The following is an 18234-nucleotide window of genomic DNA, read 5'->3' on the forward strand; positions in this document are numbered from 1 at the left end:
TCTTTTTCTTAAATTTTAAATCATTTTAAAATCAGTTAATAAAAAAATAATATTTTTTTTATTATATATAATTATTTTTTTTATTAACTTTACAATTAATGCAAAATTAGTTTCGTCCATATCAGACTAATTCTTAAAAAAAAACAAAATATCAAAACCAAAAAACCCGTAAATAATGTTTGTAAATACAATTTTAAATTTAAGCGATTCTGTCAAAGATTTTTTTCTGTAGGCAGAGTAAGAAACTAAAAACAATATTTTAATATTTACATAAAAATAGTTATACGCGCTGCAATGTTAATCATTTAATAAAATATAAATACATACATTGAATACTTTATTTAATATACGCATTGAACAGTAAATAACAAAAGACGATATAAAATAAAACTTTTGTGTTGTTTATGGACGAATTTTTATAGTGGTTTACTAACGGATTCAGTACCGAGGTACATCACAATCTGTTTAATGGTCATAAAGATTTATACGATATTCTCTATTGTGCGAAGAAATTGATAAAATAGTTCTTTCCTAAAAAAGACCGTTATTTTATTAAAAGAAAATTGGCTGTTACATAAATATAAAATGCCTATTATATAATAGCGTTGGAGCATGTTTGCGCCGATGTAATATCGAGTATCAATAAATGGTAAATTAAACTAAAGAATGCTTTCTATTGTTCACACTACAATTTATTTGATTACTTTATAATTAATGTTCCACTCTATATACAGTAACGGCCTGTGAATGTCGCACTGCTGGGCTAAGGCTTCCTATCCTTTTTTGAGGAGATTTCGAGCTTATTCCACCACGCTGCTCCAATGCGGGTTAGTGGAATATACATGCAGAATTTCAATGACACATGCAGGTATTCTCACGATGTTTTCTTTCACCGTCAAGCACGGGATGAATTATAAACAATTAAGCACATTAAAATTCAGTAGTGCTTGCCAGGGTTTGAACCCTCGATCATCGGTTAAGATTCACGCGTTCTAACCACTGGGCCACCTCTGCTCCGCTACATTACACTATATAACCCAATAATCGAAAACTAGACAGCGCGATTCAGGAATGGGACATATTGAATGAGTGCCATCTATCGCTTTCGGGTTGTAAAATACACGATTCAATCTAAATATTGGCAAAATATATATGCTTGTTATATACTTGCGAAATTCGACTAGTTTTCGGCTGATTGTAAGCATGTCATGAGCCCAACTTAAGTTGTCATAATGCTATGATGTACCGAAAAAAAAATAACACTCCAAAGAAAAATATCACTTTACTTAGTCTTGATAAAAAACAACCTATAATAATGTGATTATTTTGTTGTTTTTCTTTGTAACATCGTAAAAAAAATATTTGAAATTAACCTTGTCTCGCATATGTGAAGAGTAAAAAGTTTTTTTTTTTTAATAATAATTCGCAAAAGCACAACAATACTCATAAAAAGATCACCAGTTACATAATAGTCGGCAGTGTACAGTGGTTTTTCAATACCAATAAAACATACAGTAGCTTCCGTAGATATGACAACAGTCTGGATCGGTGGATACACTTTGGCAGAATGCAAGAGATGAATTATTGTATACATGAATTAAGCACATAATATGTCAGCGGTGCTTGGCTGGGCACTGGCTTGATTTGAGTCTATGTTCATCGATTAACTTCCACGTATTCTATTCATTTAGCCATGTCGGTTCATAAGCCATGATACCATAGACAATATAAAACCGCCGGAAATGAATAATTACTATAAAGTCGAGCATTATTTTGTTTGTCCCTTCTATAAATAAATAAAACAAATACATAAGTTGTCTTGTAAGACAAACAATAAACAGTTTACAGGTCCAATAAAACCTGCCTACGTGTTTTAGCACCTGCCTTGTGTTTTAGGACGTCACGCTTAATGTCGTTAAATTTATAGTTTTTACTTATTTACGGTCTACTTTTACGGTTTACAACGAAAAGTCTTGAATTTCAAAGTGCATTTGTGGAAAAAATGTCACTAATAAAACATATATTTACTACAAGAGAATCATTTAAGGACTAAATTAATTATGTATACGCAGAAAAAAAATGATTGAGTATAAAACCTTTTTTAAAAAACATTACACAACAAAAGGAAACTTATTTAATTATAAAAATATGTCTTATATAAGACTGGCCTAATATTAAACGTTGCTTAACGACTGTTTAGTTAAACAATGATTCGCTATTTCTGTCATTATTGATTTAACATTCGAAAGAAGAAGACAACGCATTGTTTAACTAATCATTCGCTAAACAACGTTAATAAATAAGACTGTTTTATATTATATATAACCATCGACGTCTGTTAATAAACATTCAATTCGAATTTTACTCAAGAAACATTTAAGAAAACAACCAACACATTTCGTTGAAATATTTATATAAACAAACCGTCATATATGCTTAGAATATTTCATACCACACTCTCAAAGTGTACAAGCTTGATTTAATTATTTGAGGATACCCGTTTAATTAACGTCTGCGTTTGAAGACGAGTAACAGTGTTTTAGAAAGAGCTTTACCGAGAATTGCAAATAAGAGAATTTCAAAGTCAACGTAATGAATCGTTTAACATAAACCAAATAAATATAATGTTAAATATTACGATTTCTTTGAGATAAAATTACTTTTTTGTTTGGTAATTCGTTACTTCTAGCCTTATTTCCTTTTTAAACAGACCTAAAAAATGTGCAAGTTTCCAATATGAAGTTCGTATATGCAGACGAATTGAAATCCTGTCAAACTATCAACCGCTTTTGTTAAACATTTTTGTTTGGTTCAGTATAGCTCCACGCTGTTGGTGTTCTCTTTTTTTTATAATAAAACCGTATTAAGTTTCTGTTGGAAGCGAGCATTAAGGTATTTTTTCAAATTAGTTTTTAATTTTTAAAGAACACTTTTTATATCTATCAATTACAATGTATTTTTTTATGTGTAAACATCTTAGCACTTGGTACACGATGGGGCTAATTGACAGTTCTTTTTTTTATAGAATAGGACGGACTAGCATATGGACCACCTGATGGTAAGTGGTCACCAACGCCCTTAGACATTGGCATTGTAAGAAATGTCAACCATCGCTTACATATCCAATGCGCCACCAACCTTGGGAACTAAGATTTTATGTCCCTTGTGCCTGTAATTACACTGGCTCACTCACCCTTCAAACCGGAACATAACAATACCAAGTACTGCTGTTTTGCGGTAGAATATCTGATGAGTGGGTGGTACCTACCCAGACGAGCTTGCACAAAGCCCTACCACCAGCGAGCGTCAGATGATATCAGCGTAATATTTGTTATTGTAAGTGTAACGCATGTGTGCGTGAGATCGGTACATTAGCTCACGTGTCTACATATCAACTTTCATGAGTACCATAGCACTCACACAATTTTTTTACATGAAAATTTATACAAGTAAAGTTTGCTTGAGATCGTTTTTCTCGTTTCTTTTATCAAATGTCTTTCTTTTTGTATTGTTTTCTTTTACATCTGAGGTCAGTTGATACAAAAACCTTGTAACCGTAAGCGTAAATGTATATATAAAAAAGAAATTTTACTTTGTTACAGACACACATTCATCAACTCCGGTTGTGTGTCTCGTGATAGAAGGAGGAACGAACACTGTGAGAGCTGTGCTGGAATACGTCACTGACAACCCACCTGTGCCCGTCGTTGTGTGTGATGGGAGCGGCCGAGCAGCGGACCTCATTGCTTTTGTGCACAAGTAAATAACTACATAATATAATTAAAGATAGCATTTAACCACATACCAGAAACTCCTTGTCGTTCTTATAATAATTATCCTTAAATAAACAAAAATATTTTTTTTGCTGAAAATATATTTTTTAACATTTAAATTTACATAATACAAAATGTATATCGTAGAAAAAACAGGCTTAATGCTAAAAACATCCCCTAGCAGCCAACCCTATGAAATGCACGAAGGAACATAAATTCTTTTTAATTAATTATTTCAACCTTCCATTTATAAATATTACAATTGATTAACAATATATTATATATCAACTTGCCGCAGGTTAAATAGAAGTATATTTCTTAAAGATTTTTTGTATTAATTTCACAGAAGTTAAGTAGCGCTATAATGTATAATTCGTAGCTGAAGGCTACTAAAACAATTTGAAATTTGAATAAATCTTTTCTTTAATAATAATCTATTCGAGCGTTAGATGGTCTCCTTTGAGAAAATTATTCTTTGAAAAGTTAAGTTCACTTTGAAACTACGCCGTTACACTTGGAGCATGCGGTAACCACTTGAAAGGTACTTATAAACTTACGGATTTACCTATAAACTTTGTATAGGGGCATTGTATAGCAGCATCCCCTTCCTTTCGAATGTAAAATCAATGATGTTAGAAGGAGAGAAATCATATTACTATACAACAGTTAAGTATTACCCTAATCAATTACATTATTAAAGATTGCGTTGTTATTAAAACTTCGCTGCTGTAAGAATTGCTATTATAATTATTTTTCTTATGTTATTATTGGTAATAAAGCCGTTCTGAAATTGAGCCTCTGTTACTTGAATATTTTTTATTTTTATAATGATCATATTGTATACATGCAAATGATTATATCATGTTAAAAGGTTATTGTGAAATCCATGAGATAAATTACTATGGTGACGTGGGCTTTATGTGAATGGTCTCAATTTCCTACAATAATTCGACGAACAAAATTCAGTCGAATTGAGATTTCCCTAGGCTCCTGATATTGTTCATAATCCTAGTTAAATTGTCAATAATAGGAGTACCGCGCGAGTTTCGATTGGTCGATATGTTGATAGTAAATGTAGCCTGTGCAATTTGAAGTGTCATAAATCGTCTGATTTCGTAACGGATTAATATAATTTTAAAATTGGACGGTTCGCTATTTTTTGCATTATTTTTAGTAATATATTAAATTACAATTAAATAATATATTTTTAATATAACTGAATGTTCATTAAAAATTTAATTCGACTATAATTGCTGGGATCATTTGAAATTAGAAAGATTATCAAAAATCTCTTTCACAAAACCTTACCAAGTTTTCTAAATGCATATTCATTAAAAAGATATATACACTCGTACATATATATGGACTTTTTTATTTTAAGATGTTATGCTCTGAGGAATTATTCTCTTTAATTCTTGCTTCGCCCTTCCTTCATAAGTCTCTCTCGATGTCTAACTGTGACATCAATTCCATCGCGCACAAAGAAATTTGGCAACTCTTTTCTTTGTCGCACTTCCAAAAAATGGAATTCTTTACTAGCTCATGATTCCCCTCCTCTTACAACCCCGGTTCCTTCAAACGAGGCGTGAAGAGGTATCTTGCGGGCCGACAAAGCGGGGCGGCTAGTGCAGAACATTCTCCCCGACTGGCCGTCGTCGCGTTTGGACTCTACTACCACTTACCATCAGATGGAGTAGAGGCAATTGCCTTCCCGGCAAATCTAAAAGAAAAATCAACATTATTTTGAATACAGAATTCTTAAAAATATGAAATTGCGATTTATTAAACAAAACAAATATTTAGAGGGGGATTATAAAACCTGCTTATATTTATATTATAAAAGTAAAGGTTTTTTAATTTAAATGTATTAGGCAAGGACAAATTATACATTTAAAAATATTTAATAGGTACGCGTCAGAAACTGGCGAGCAGACGGTGCTGGAATCTATGCGGGATTACCTGGTCGGAACCATCCAGAAGACTTTCGAAGTTGGAACGCAACAAGCAGAGTGTCTATACAGTGAACTGTTGCAGTGCACCAGGAAAAAGAACTTAGTAAGTATATTTCCTTACATCATATTATTCTTTTTATTTGTATTTTTTTTATTTCCGACTGCTAAAGTACACTAAAACCTTAATTTAAAATAAATATATAAATAGCTACTATACATTTCATGACCGCGTGGAATGGTGGCAAGTTATTGTGTTAATTATCATGATAATTTTATACAAAAGCTTTCATTTAAACCGCATTTTAATTAATATACTGTATTGCCTTCGCACCAAAAATATGTAGATGTAGACTGTTGGAATACGTTTAATAATAATAAATAAATAATCAGTCGCTAGATCCAACTAACACATTAAAACAGGCAAAGTTAAATAAAAGCTTATAAAAAGATACAAATACATGCACTCTCTGTTCCCTAACTCTCATAAGCCGATGGCAATCCGATACGACCGGAAAGAGTTCAGCCGCAGGACCAACGGCTATACGTGCTTTCCGAGGCACGGGAGTGTACCCACTGCCAACTTCCAGATTTCGGGCTGCTAATGATAATTATCGACAGAAAAACCCTATATCTTTTTATTGATATATCTGACCTGGGATTTGAACCCATGACCTCTGGGACTGCGGCCTTACATCTAGCCACTGGACCAACGAGGCAGTTATAAATAAAACATATAAAAACAGTGTTGTTCTCACAGAAAGAAACTCACGATCTTTCAAGATTTTTCATTCATGAGATTCATTTCAAGTCCATGTTCTATTCACTGCGTATACATTAGGACAAAACCTTAATTAAACGAGTATGAAATCTAGGCGAAGAGCCAGCATTTCTCGTAATTATTTAATTTTAATTACACATAAATGTATCCCCTTACTCCGAATTACGTGCTGATAACATACAAATATAATAAAACGATCAATTTTCCGGACCAGCTGTTTCAATTAAGTTCGTTCTTGCATATAAATTTCATTTAAAAGTAGATTGGAGCAACATCAAACAAAATGTATTTTAAAATGCGCAGGCCAGAGGCGTTATTTAGCTCTAATAAAAATTAAAAACTTAAAATTCTGTTAGTTTTAGCAAGACTGTCTTGTTATCACCCTGAGTAGAAGCCAGTCTGCCACCAAATATCAATACTCTTGCTTGTTTCGTTTTGGCAATGAGTAAGCCAGTGTAATTGCAGTGTACCATTGATCTATAGCCAGAGAACCACAGACCATAGTATGCAAGTGACCGTCAATCACCATCGTTCGGAATTGTTTTTTTTTTTTAATTGGTAATTACCAATCTAATTAGATTGGCAAATGTGCCTGATGAGGCCAGTGTTGTCAACACCGCCCATAGACCGACTGAAATATTAACCGTTCCTTACATCGCCAATGCGCCATCAACCTTGGGAACTAAGATTGTCATATGCCTTGTGCCTGTACACTGGCTCATCTGAGAATGAAACCCAAATAATAAAAAAATACTTACTCAGACGTGATTGCAGTAGCATCACCAAATAAAGATTTTTTTGAACTTTGCCGTATATAATTTTCATAATAAGAACGAATTGATGTGAAAGATTAATAATTTAATTCTGTTTTATATTATTGGTAACGTTAAAAATTATATTATCAGTCCAATATATTTATTTATTTTATCTCAAAAATGTTTATTACAAGCAATTGCCGATCGTTTGTGTTTTAATAAAATTCGGACACTGTTTGTATTTCATTGTACGGCGATTATTTTTCAAATATTAATTAAAAGTGTAAATTAAATCGTATTCGAATACTGCTGGTTTTATTTATAATTTTGAACGTAAATCTGTAATAAGATACTATGTATGAAATATCTATTTTATACAAGAATTTTGCCTTAATATACTGTCGTATTAAAATATGATGAATTTATATAGAAGCTTGTTGTATGACGGGTTCTTTTTATTCATCAAGGTCTCGTTCCTATTTTTAGAATTAAGTGCTATATCCTATTTTTATATTACCCATTTGCTCTATAAATAATAAAAAAAAAGAATTTGCAAAGACAGTTAAAGAATCCAGCCCATCCGAGACGCCCTTGGTTTATTAATATTTCAATTGCCAAACAAAATATTACTGTTCTGAAAATTAGTTTAATCTTCGTAAACAGTTTCGAAGTAAAAAGGTTTGTATAGAGCCAATCTTTAGTACAATTAACTTTTAATCACGACTGCTTAGACTGTTTACCCAGCAGCATCTATAGTCACAGTTGGGGAGGAGGGGAGCGTGAATATTTCCATTCAATTACTCCAATCTGGTTTTATTTGAACTTGAATCTTAAATATAATTAAATGCATATCTTGTTTAGATTTAAGGTGCAAAATTGTAGCACTCTTAGCATGCAGGTATCTATTTTTATATTAATACTAACTACTTTACTGGTGGTAGGGCTATGTGCACACTGGTGGTAGAGCTTTGTGTAAGGTCGTCTGGGTAGGTAAAACCCACTCATCAGATATAAAAAAGCAGTACTTGGTATTGTTGTGTTCCGGTTTGGAGGGTGAGTGAACCAGGCATAAGGGACATAAAATCTTAGTTCCCAAGGTTGGTGGCGCATTGGCGATGTAAGCAATGGTTAACATTTCTTTCAATGCCAAAGTCTTTGGTCAGTGGTGATCACTTACCATCTGGTGGCCCATATGCTCGTCCGCCATCCAATTCAATAAAAAAAAATACACAGACTTACTTGGGCCAGGAAATTTTGCAGGCGTACGCAGATTCAGGCAAATTAATATCACAATCTGTTCAGGATTAGGAACTCATAAAAAAAAATCTGTAAAAGAGATAGTTTTTATGTTTTCTAAGATATGAAGTGTTAAATATTTGAATCACACTAATATAAATGCGAGAGTAATAATATTTTTGTTATCTAATCACGACTAAAACATTGAACGGATCGTAATAAAATTTCACATAGTTTTTCACATAGCAGGGTTTTTTTTCCGTTGGTGAAATTAAAAAATCGCCGGATATCTATTAAAAAACCAGTGTTACCCACTCCGTCTAATTTAAGGCGTGTGATAAAGACAATATAGTACTGAATTATAACAAAAATATAACCAAATCACTTAACCGTATTCAGATATGAATAGTGAATAGGCATCTTCTAGACAAGCGCGCTCCATCTTAGACTGTATCTCACTTTCCATCAGGTGTGATAACAGTCAAGCGCTAGCCTATACATTAAAAAAAAAAAGATATTCAGACGCCTTACAAGCTATTGTTGCTTCTGTTATCGTTAATGGGTTTTGTTCTCGCAAGTGCATTTGATCCCTTACGTTTCGAAATATGTCATTGAAGGGGATTGAGAATTCTTTATACAGAGTTTATCGTACCAAATCGTCTGAAGGAACGATGTTTCAATGCTTAAGTTCAACGCAGTTTTCTAGAAGATTGTAATTCCATTGTTATAAAATAAGGCTTGTTTTCAATTTAATTAATTACTTTGTTTTATGTACTCGTATAAGCATTACTTATTGATAATCAAAGTAAAAAGTACCAAACTTTAAAAAAAAATATCCTGTCCTTCATAGTAAATAATATTATTTTATATTTAATAAAATAATATTATTTACTATTTATTATTTACCCATTAAAAAATAAATAGCATTCTTTTGCTTCATATATTTGAAAAAAAAAACTAAAATATAATTTAGACCCGACTAAATTGTGCGGGTAACGGTTAGTATGTAGAAATTGGTTTATATTTTTCCATTTTCAAATATAGACATCATGGATTTGTATTTTAAATATGGAATATCAATGTTCCAATATGAACACTTATCAATATGATGATACTTACAATCTTTGAAAATATATTGAAGTTTTAAAATGAATGGATAAATTCAGTATGCATTTAATTAATTTTATTCCTATGATTTAGTTTATATCAGTTACTTTAATTTGCTTGGTTATGATAAAACATTTACTAAAAATGTTACCAATTTTAATGCGCGCATGTTTGCAATTCTAATGAAAGTTACCACCAATTATAGAACGTTGACATCTTAAGAAATTAAGAACAAAGTAATTTTTCCACCTATTTCAATTTTCCAATTGCTAATTTTATTGGTTAATCTTAATTATTATTGGAAACACAGCTTGAAATATTTGTTATGTCTTAATAATATAAGTCAAAATAAAGTTAATGAGCTGAGATGTCACCGTTGTAAGCACGTGACACTTAACCGGAGAGTGCAGATTGAACCTTAGCCAAGCACAAATGATTTGTATTTTTATTTCGTCTCATACTCGTCGGTGAAGGAAACATCTTGAGTCATCATCAATCATTCATATTACTAATACCAAAAATAAATTATTTATATTCTTGTTTCTCAGATCACCGTGTTTAGAATCCAAGAACGCGCGGAAGGCGGCGAGGTCCAAGAGCTGGATCAAGTGATACTAACCGCGTTATTCCGCGCCCAGCACCTGTCTCCCAGCGAACAACTGTCTCTGGCGCTAACGTGGAACAGAGTTGATATCGCGAGATCGGAGATCTTCGTCTACGGGCAAGAATGGCCGCCAGGTGAGATAAAATACTCCTATAACTTGGTAGTGGGCCTTTCAAGCTCATCTATAATCCTCAATATTATTTTAACACCTAAGATCGGGTGGTTAGCTTTCTATGGGGAAGGCTTTCGTGCAGCAGTGGACAGATAAAGGGTGAAAAAAAAATTAACCCCAAAACCGGATGTAACTGTCGAATAGACGAATGAAAACTCGATAATATAATACAATCTTTGGGCTTTCAATAAAAATCCCAATTAAAATATTTGTTTACGTTTTAGTTATATATGTATATAGCTTCTTGGTATTTTAGTCCTGTTATAACCTTTTATGTAGACGATTCTAATAATGGGAAGCGACGGGTAGCTAGTTCAAAATAAAAGAAAATATTAATGACAAAACGTTATGTTATACATACATTTATATACATATATGTATATATAGGTGGTCCCATATATCAATAGAAGAAAACTTAAACAATTCAAACCTTAATCATTTCTAGTCATTGGTCACGTACTCGATAATATATTCGATCATAATTTCTTAGTAATTAAATATATAATAATGTAATATCATATCCTGGGACATTATTCACACACGACCATCTGATCCAAAATTAAGCAGAGCTCGTACTATGGAAACCAGACAACTGATATACAAGTAGTCTTTCTTTTGTAAATATATACTTATATAGATATTTACACGCGGACCCAGGATAAACAAACATGTTCAAGCACACAAATGTCTGTCCTGGGTGGGAATCGAACCCACAACCTTAAGCGTGAAAGGCAAGTATCTACCAACCACGCCAACCCATCTATTGTATATATGTTAGGTATATTTAATAAATTTTGGTTTTAGTTAGATGTTAAATTATACTTAATATAATGGTGTTAACTATTGAATTTAGAAATAAACAAAAATACATTTCAAATATACTAAAAGTTTCGTTTATATTAATAATTCAAATGTTTAATGTAAAATACAAATATTGCTTTTCACTTAGCAATTATCCGCTCTTCTTTGAAAGGAAATACACAATACTCTTTTGTTCGTCTCATTGTTATACGAATTAATAAATAGGATATAAGATTACTGCGAAAAGCGATTCCCTTTTTAATTATATTCAAAAGTAATCACAAGAAAAATAACAAGTTCACAGTTTAAAAGCAATTTAGATTTGACATTCAGATTAATCACTTAAAGTGTAATATTGTAATGAAATCGGTTTTTAAAATTGAATGTTTGGAACGAGTCACAATTTAAACAGTAAAAAAAAACTTTTTAACAGCAGCAACAAAACAAGAGGTCTCTCAATTCATTGGAATGTAAATATTCCAATTGGTCCAATCCAATAACAATATGAATTAGACCTGGATTACTACCAAAAATCTTGATTTAGATACCTACCCGTCAAGCCATCAGCCTTAAAAGACAAAGAACTGTGTGTGAAAATCCACTGTAAGCAACGGCTTATCAGTATCTTCTTTTAGCTATTAGTTCTCCAAAACTGGTGTCTATTGCTATTTTTTCGTCGTCGTTGTCTCTATTTGAACGTCACTTCCCTATTTGTTAATCAATCCTTCAAGCGACGCCTAACCATTATGTAGCTTGTCCAATGCCTCTTTAGCCTGCCAACTATACTAGCTATGTCGGTTATCTTCGTTGTTAATAGGTAATTAAGAACAAAATGGAGTCGTTTCTAATAGGTATATAACTTATAATAAAAGTAAAGTTTCAAATAACGAATTACATTTTCTCACTAATGTTATATTTCTTATTTCTACATTGTGAATGAAAGTAACGTCGGTATTTCTTTTTTTTTTTTTAATTATAAAAAGTCGGTTTTTACGAATCAGAAATGCGCTGTTAGCGGCAGACCGTGTGAGTAAAACTAAATTGAATTGGCACATAGCAGTTGCATAGTACATTCTTTTTTAAATTGTAAATATAATTTAATTATTATTCCGATATTGCCAGGGTCATTTTACGACGTTGATATATGCTAAACAAAATATCTAAGTTGAATTTTATGGAAAAGGGAAGGGATTTGGCGATGTAAGAAATAGTTAATATTTCTTAAATCGCCGATGTCTATGGGCAGTGGTGACCACTTATAATGAGGTTGCCCATCTGCCCGTCCATCTAATAATAACATAAAAAAACTATACACAAAGATACCATCCCTTCGATAATAATGTACGAGTTCTATCCTCTGGTCATTAGGTGTTCCCATTCCTATGTTAATAGATTCATAGAAGGAAATTCAGTTCGGTTTTTGTGATCAGTACCGACAACAGAGTATATAAATTTTAATAAATTTGAACGTTATAACAACCACAAATATTTATTTTAGTTGAATCAATTATTTAAAAAAAACATGAGACGCAATTAATTGATTGTACGTGTAAAGTGTAAATTTTAATATTTGATTTTATGGTATCACACAAGTTTTTTTTTAATAAGAAGGCGGACGAGCGTATGGCCCACCTGATGGTAAGTGGTCACCAACTTCCATAGACATTGGCATTGTAAGAAATGTTAACTAACCTAACCTAACCTAACCATCGCTTACATCACCAATGCGCCACCAACCTTGGGAACTAACATGTTATGTCCCTTGTGCCTGTAATTACATTGGCTCACTCACCCTTCAAACCGGAACACAACAATACCAAGTACTGCTGTTTTGTGGTAGAATATCTGATGAGTGGGTGGTACGTACCCAGACGAGCTTAAACAAAGCTCTACCACCAGTGAAGTATATAAGGAGTACGGATAGAAAAATAATCTTATCCAATAGCAGAGCGTGTGTGCGTATATAAAGTAGTAAATCCCAAGTTTATTTTTTAATCATAATTATTTGAATATGTAGCTATGGAAATTTATAAGACTTAAATGAAAACATTTTGAGCAAAATATTAAATTTAATCGGTTCATCTAAGTGGGCCTTTGTTTGAAAGTAATAGAAATAACGAGAGAAAATATTTGTCAAAGCAAAATGTTCCTTAGCGGTCGATTGAGCTAGATAGTAAAATATCCATTACAGTATTATTAAAGCGAATATAAATTCTTAGTAAAGTCTTCTTAGTAAAGTAAGTTGATAATGTCCAACGAAGATTATATAAAAATAGCTTTAAATAAAAGCATTTTGCTTTTCTTTGATTTAAATTTGAATATATAGCGTTTTCTATCTACACTACAATTATAAATGCGAAAGTAACTCTGACTGTCTGTTACGCTTGCGCGGCTGAACCGATTTTGATAAAATTTGTTATGATGCAAGCTTGGAGCCCAGAAAAGACATACGCTAGTTCTCATATTCCAAGCCCGAGAGCAACAAACTTGCTAGCGAAGCCGCGGGCGGATACTAGTATAATATAGATATACCGATATACTGAGCTAAGGCTTCATGCAGGCCCTTTTACTAAAGTCATTTCCTATTATAAAGTATTACTATTGTGTACTGTTTCGAAGGGCGTAAGAGCCAGCTTAAAATCACATCAGTCCCAGAGTTGGCGGGTAGTGTAAGAAGTCGCTTATACTTTTTACAGTGTCAATTCGTCAAATCTTTACACATAAAGACGAATCAACGATTTATCACTTACCAATATATAGCTCAGATGTTCGTCTGCAATAAATTTTTATTAAGATAAAAAAATGAAGACTAATAATTTTATTAATAAATATTTAAACATACATTTTAATCATACTATATATTACTGTATGGCTGAATAAAATATTTCAATGCCTATATAATAAAAAACAAAACAAAAAAGGGCCAATGAATATCAAACAAATATTAGAAAATTTATACATACATACGTCAAATCCTTTGTTGTATTCAAGACTGGTACATTTATATTTAACAAGCATCAGGCTTACGTTCATAATATAAGAACGCAGGTGTCTGAAACCCAACATTTATGAATAAATTCAGTGAACTCACTTTTAACGTTTATCGATCCCGCCTACTGAATAATAATGAACTTATTCTACGCAAAATACTTGACTTTATACACCCAAGTTTAATGAACCCGATCTAAATTATTAGTTTAATCTAAATGTTCGATAAAACATACATGTGTGCTTATAGTATTTATGAAATAAAACAATGAGCTCGATGTAACGTTTACTGTTCAGACACGAACAACTGTCAAACGTACTTCTTAATTATTTTTTTATATAGTATAAGTAGGCGGATGAACAAATGGGCCACCTAATGATAAGTGCTCACCAACGCCCATAGACATTGGCATTGTAAGAAATGTTAACCATCGCTTACATCGTCAATGCGCCACCAACCTTGGTAACTAAGATGTAATGTCCCTTGTGCCTGTAAATACGCTGGCTCACTCAACCCTCAAACTACACAACAATACCAAGTGGGTACGGTATGAGGTGGTACCTACCCAGACAAGCTTACACAAAGCCCTACCACTAGTAAAAATGAAGTAATGACCCCGCTACAAACACTATAATAATATATCGCTTCTTCTCGGTATTCTGAAAGAGGTGCTCTGTGGTTAATTAATCTTGTACCTGTCTCGTTGGTCTAGCAAGCTTATAGCTGTTGATTCCGAGGTCCTAGGATTTAATCTCTGATCAGTCAACACTACAGTTATTAGATTTTTTTCCGAGTTTAAAATTTAGTTGTGTATACGTGTCTAAATACACTCTAAGGCCTCGGATAGTTCGTAAAATCGATTGTCAACCGCCTAAGCTGTTTCCATTGACGCGTTTGTCACCTCGTCATATGGGAATAAGAGAATGGAAAGTTATTTTGTGTTTGTGCACAATTTCAATTGAAATATCTTCGCTGCAGCGTTTAGTTTCCGTTGAGAATAGCCGCCTAGACGACATAAATAACGAATTGCTTCAAAGACATACTTAAATATTTTGATTTTTATTTTACTGTACTTACTAAATAACTTATATCTATATATTTATATCTCAATCAATTTCAACTTGAATAAAACAGCGATTGAATTTGACAATTAGATTAGGTTTAGAGAAGTTTATAATCATTTATAGTAAATAAGTTCAGATTGGTCGTATAATAAGATTTTAAATATTTTACCGTATATTACACAATAGATTGGTTCAGTAAGTATTAAGAGTGCTTAATGTCAATATTACAAAATAGTGATATCCATTGCTGTATATATAATTTGATTATTTTATATAGAATAAATATTCCTTCTAAATTAAAAAAAAATTAAAACTTAACTTGCTAATACTGACTATTTAGTTAGACTCAGTATGGTGTATATGATACTGGTGGTAGGAGCAACTAATTGCTTATATTTCTTACATTAACACTATCAATGTACAAAGACTAACTATCATAAAACTACTTCAATCTGTAAATAAAAATCTGGAATATCTTTTTGTCATCAGGTGCCCTTGACGAAGCAATGATGCAAGCTTTGGAACACGACCGCATAGATTTCGTGAAACTTCTCCTGGAAAACGGCGTATCCATGAGGAAGTTCCTGACGATACCACGGCTTGAAGAACTTTACAACACCAAAAGCGGACCTAGTAACACCTTGAGATATATACTAAGGGATGTAAGGCCCCACCTACCCAGAGGATATGTGTACACCCTACACGATATTGGACTAGTGATTAATAAATTAATGGGGGGTGCTTATAGGTAAGTCATAACCTATCGATATTTTATTTAATTACAAATTGATAATAGCATATTTTTAAGCTATTAATTATAACAATACATTTATAATTAATATTTTAATCTTAGCCTACGTGCTCTTTTAAACTTCCATTTTTGATATTAATAACGGTAAAGATAAAAGTACCCATACAATAATACCCTAGTATAATCCTATGTATGTATAATTAAATGTAATGTATGTATAATTAATTGTAATAAAAATAATACATATAAAAATCATATATTTTCAAAAGTAGATTCTGTTATAATACAAGAAATGAAATAAAATATTATTTTTTTTCCATTGAAGTCATCTTCTACTGATATAATATATTATAATTATATTTTGTTCTTCGCAGCAATAAGTTATCTCTTGACATTTTTTTTATAATACGCACCATTAGATAAACCTAACAACGCCGACGCGATGCCATGCTTTTGACTAAGTTTTTACATCTTGAGTGCTTATAATTATAACTGTTTATTCACTCATTATAGTGCAAATAACGAACGACTAAATAACAATACAAAACTGAATTTTAAAAGTACAACTACTGGACAATATTACATTACCTATAAATATTGTTCAAAAGGTGATTAGTAAATCAATGCTGTATCTCCTTATTTCGAATGACAAATCAATAATGTCAGAAAGAGAAAAATCAAAGTTAAACTAAAAACTGCTTTAGTTAAAAGGTTTTTAATTAAGGCAGTATATGTTTTGTAGTTAGCATTGCACTTGCTACCTTATAATTAAAAAAATAACCATATCTCTCAATACATTTTAAATATATTTAAAACCAATCTCTCAATTTAAAATACCTTTATACTTTTACATTTGTGGTAAGAAGTTGTGATAAAATATAATGATTTTTCAAGGCAAATTGAAAAGAAATCACATTCAACTGTGAGTTATTTAAACAGATAACACTCGATTTTATTTATTCTTTTGAAATCGCATTTTCATGAGCCGACTCGGAGTGTCAGTGATAGATAGCTCCCCTTTGTGAGTGTTATAAGGGAATATAAGCTGGCTACGAAATAACTTTCTCACACATTAAGTAAAACCTTCGGTATTGGCAGATAGCGATTGACAAATATCACAATTTGCTACAATATTTAACTCATGTTTATAAAAAGCAAATGTTTTTGAATGTATCTTTGTTATTGCGAATTTTGTTTAATATATTCTTATAAAAATCGAAATATTATCTGTTGAAAATGTATATACTTCGACAGTGTTTGATGATTATCATAAAAGTGGGAACATTTATGATTTTTTTATACTGAATCATGCTACTCACAATTTTGTAACTTTTATACCGTTCAACCAAATGATTATTAGTATACATGTATACACAGGCAATGCAATCTCTCCCATCCACTAGTATCGTAATAAATGTTGGAAGGGACAAGTAGGAAAAATGTTGTACATTTAATCGAAATGTTCCAGATGCTCTCACATAGTGCATACAGAGTAGAGAAGCAACTAAACCTTACACAATTAATTCACTTGAGAGTAAAGATAATAACTTAACTTTCTCCATAAATTTGTGGTAATTTTCCGTAAAACTGTTTTTTGTTAGCTATTTGCATTTAGTTGAAAAATTTTACTCATGCTTACGTTTATACAATTTCTAATCCTTTAAGCAAACCTATCTATTTAAAAACAACATAAATATTAAGGATTTTTAAATTTAGTCAAAAACTATTTCGTTAGAGTGTTAGAGTAGCGAGTACTAATACTATCTACATATTGTAAAACAACGTCCTCCCGCCGCGTCTGCCTGTCATACCGCCGTAAACTCAAGAACTACCAAACAGATTTTCATACGGTTTTCTTCAATGAACGAAGAGATTCATGAAAAAGCTTTAGGTGTTTCATTCATAAAAGTTTTGTTTAAATTAAAATATGACGATTATTGTTGAAGATGTCTGATATATTTATATCTCTGTTTATTATATAATAATATGTATTTAACATTAATATGTGTAATTTAATCGAATATTATCATAATAGTTGTAGTACCGACTTAATGTTTCTAATTAGCCTAAAGGTTGACTGGCAGAAAATGCCTTCAGGCGTTAGTCCGCCTTTTGTTCCAACTACACAATGTTGATCAATTAAGTTTTCTAAATGAAAAAATAAAATAACAAGAATCCGAACAGAATCCCATATAACAGTTATCCGAGTGAACAGAGTCCGAAAACGAATACTGGACTGATTACTACTTATG

At 31.9% G+C, this 18234-nt stretch overlaps 1 protein-coding gene across 8 annotated transcripts in view; it reads left to right on the plus strand.

Moving 5' to 3' along the window:
* Positions 1-18234, plus strand: part of LOC126774939 (transient receptor potential cation channel trpm) — a 269678-nt gene that overhangs the window by 210362 nt on the left and 41082 nt on the right. For all 8 annotated transcript variants that reach the window (XM_050496600.1, XM_050496602.1, XM_050496605.1 and 5 more), the window contains 4 exons: positions 3603-3759; positions 5681-5828; positions 10150-10339; positions 15721-15979. In XM_050496600.1, the coding sequence (XP_050352557.1) occupies positions 3603-3759; positions 5681-5828; positions 10150-10339; positions 15721-15979 (754 nt within the window). The remainder of the gene's footprint in view (positions 1-3602; positions 3760-5680; positions 5829-10149; positions 10340-15720; positions 15980-18234) is intronic.

Source organism: Nymphalis io, chromosome 17 (assembly GCF_905147045.1).
Source record: "Nymphalis io chromosome 17, ilAglIoxx1.1, whole genome shotgun sequence".
NCBI classification, from domain to species: domain Eukaryota; kingdom Metazoa; phylum Arthropoda; class Insecta; order Lepidoptera; family Nymphalidae; genus Nymphalis; species Nymphalis io.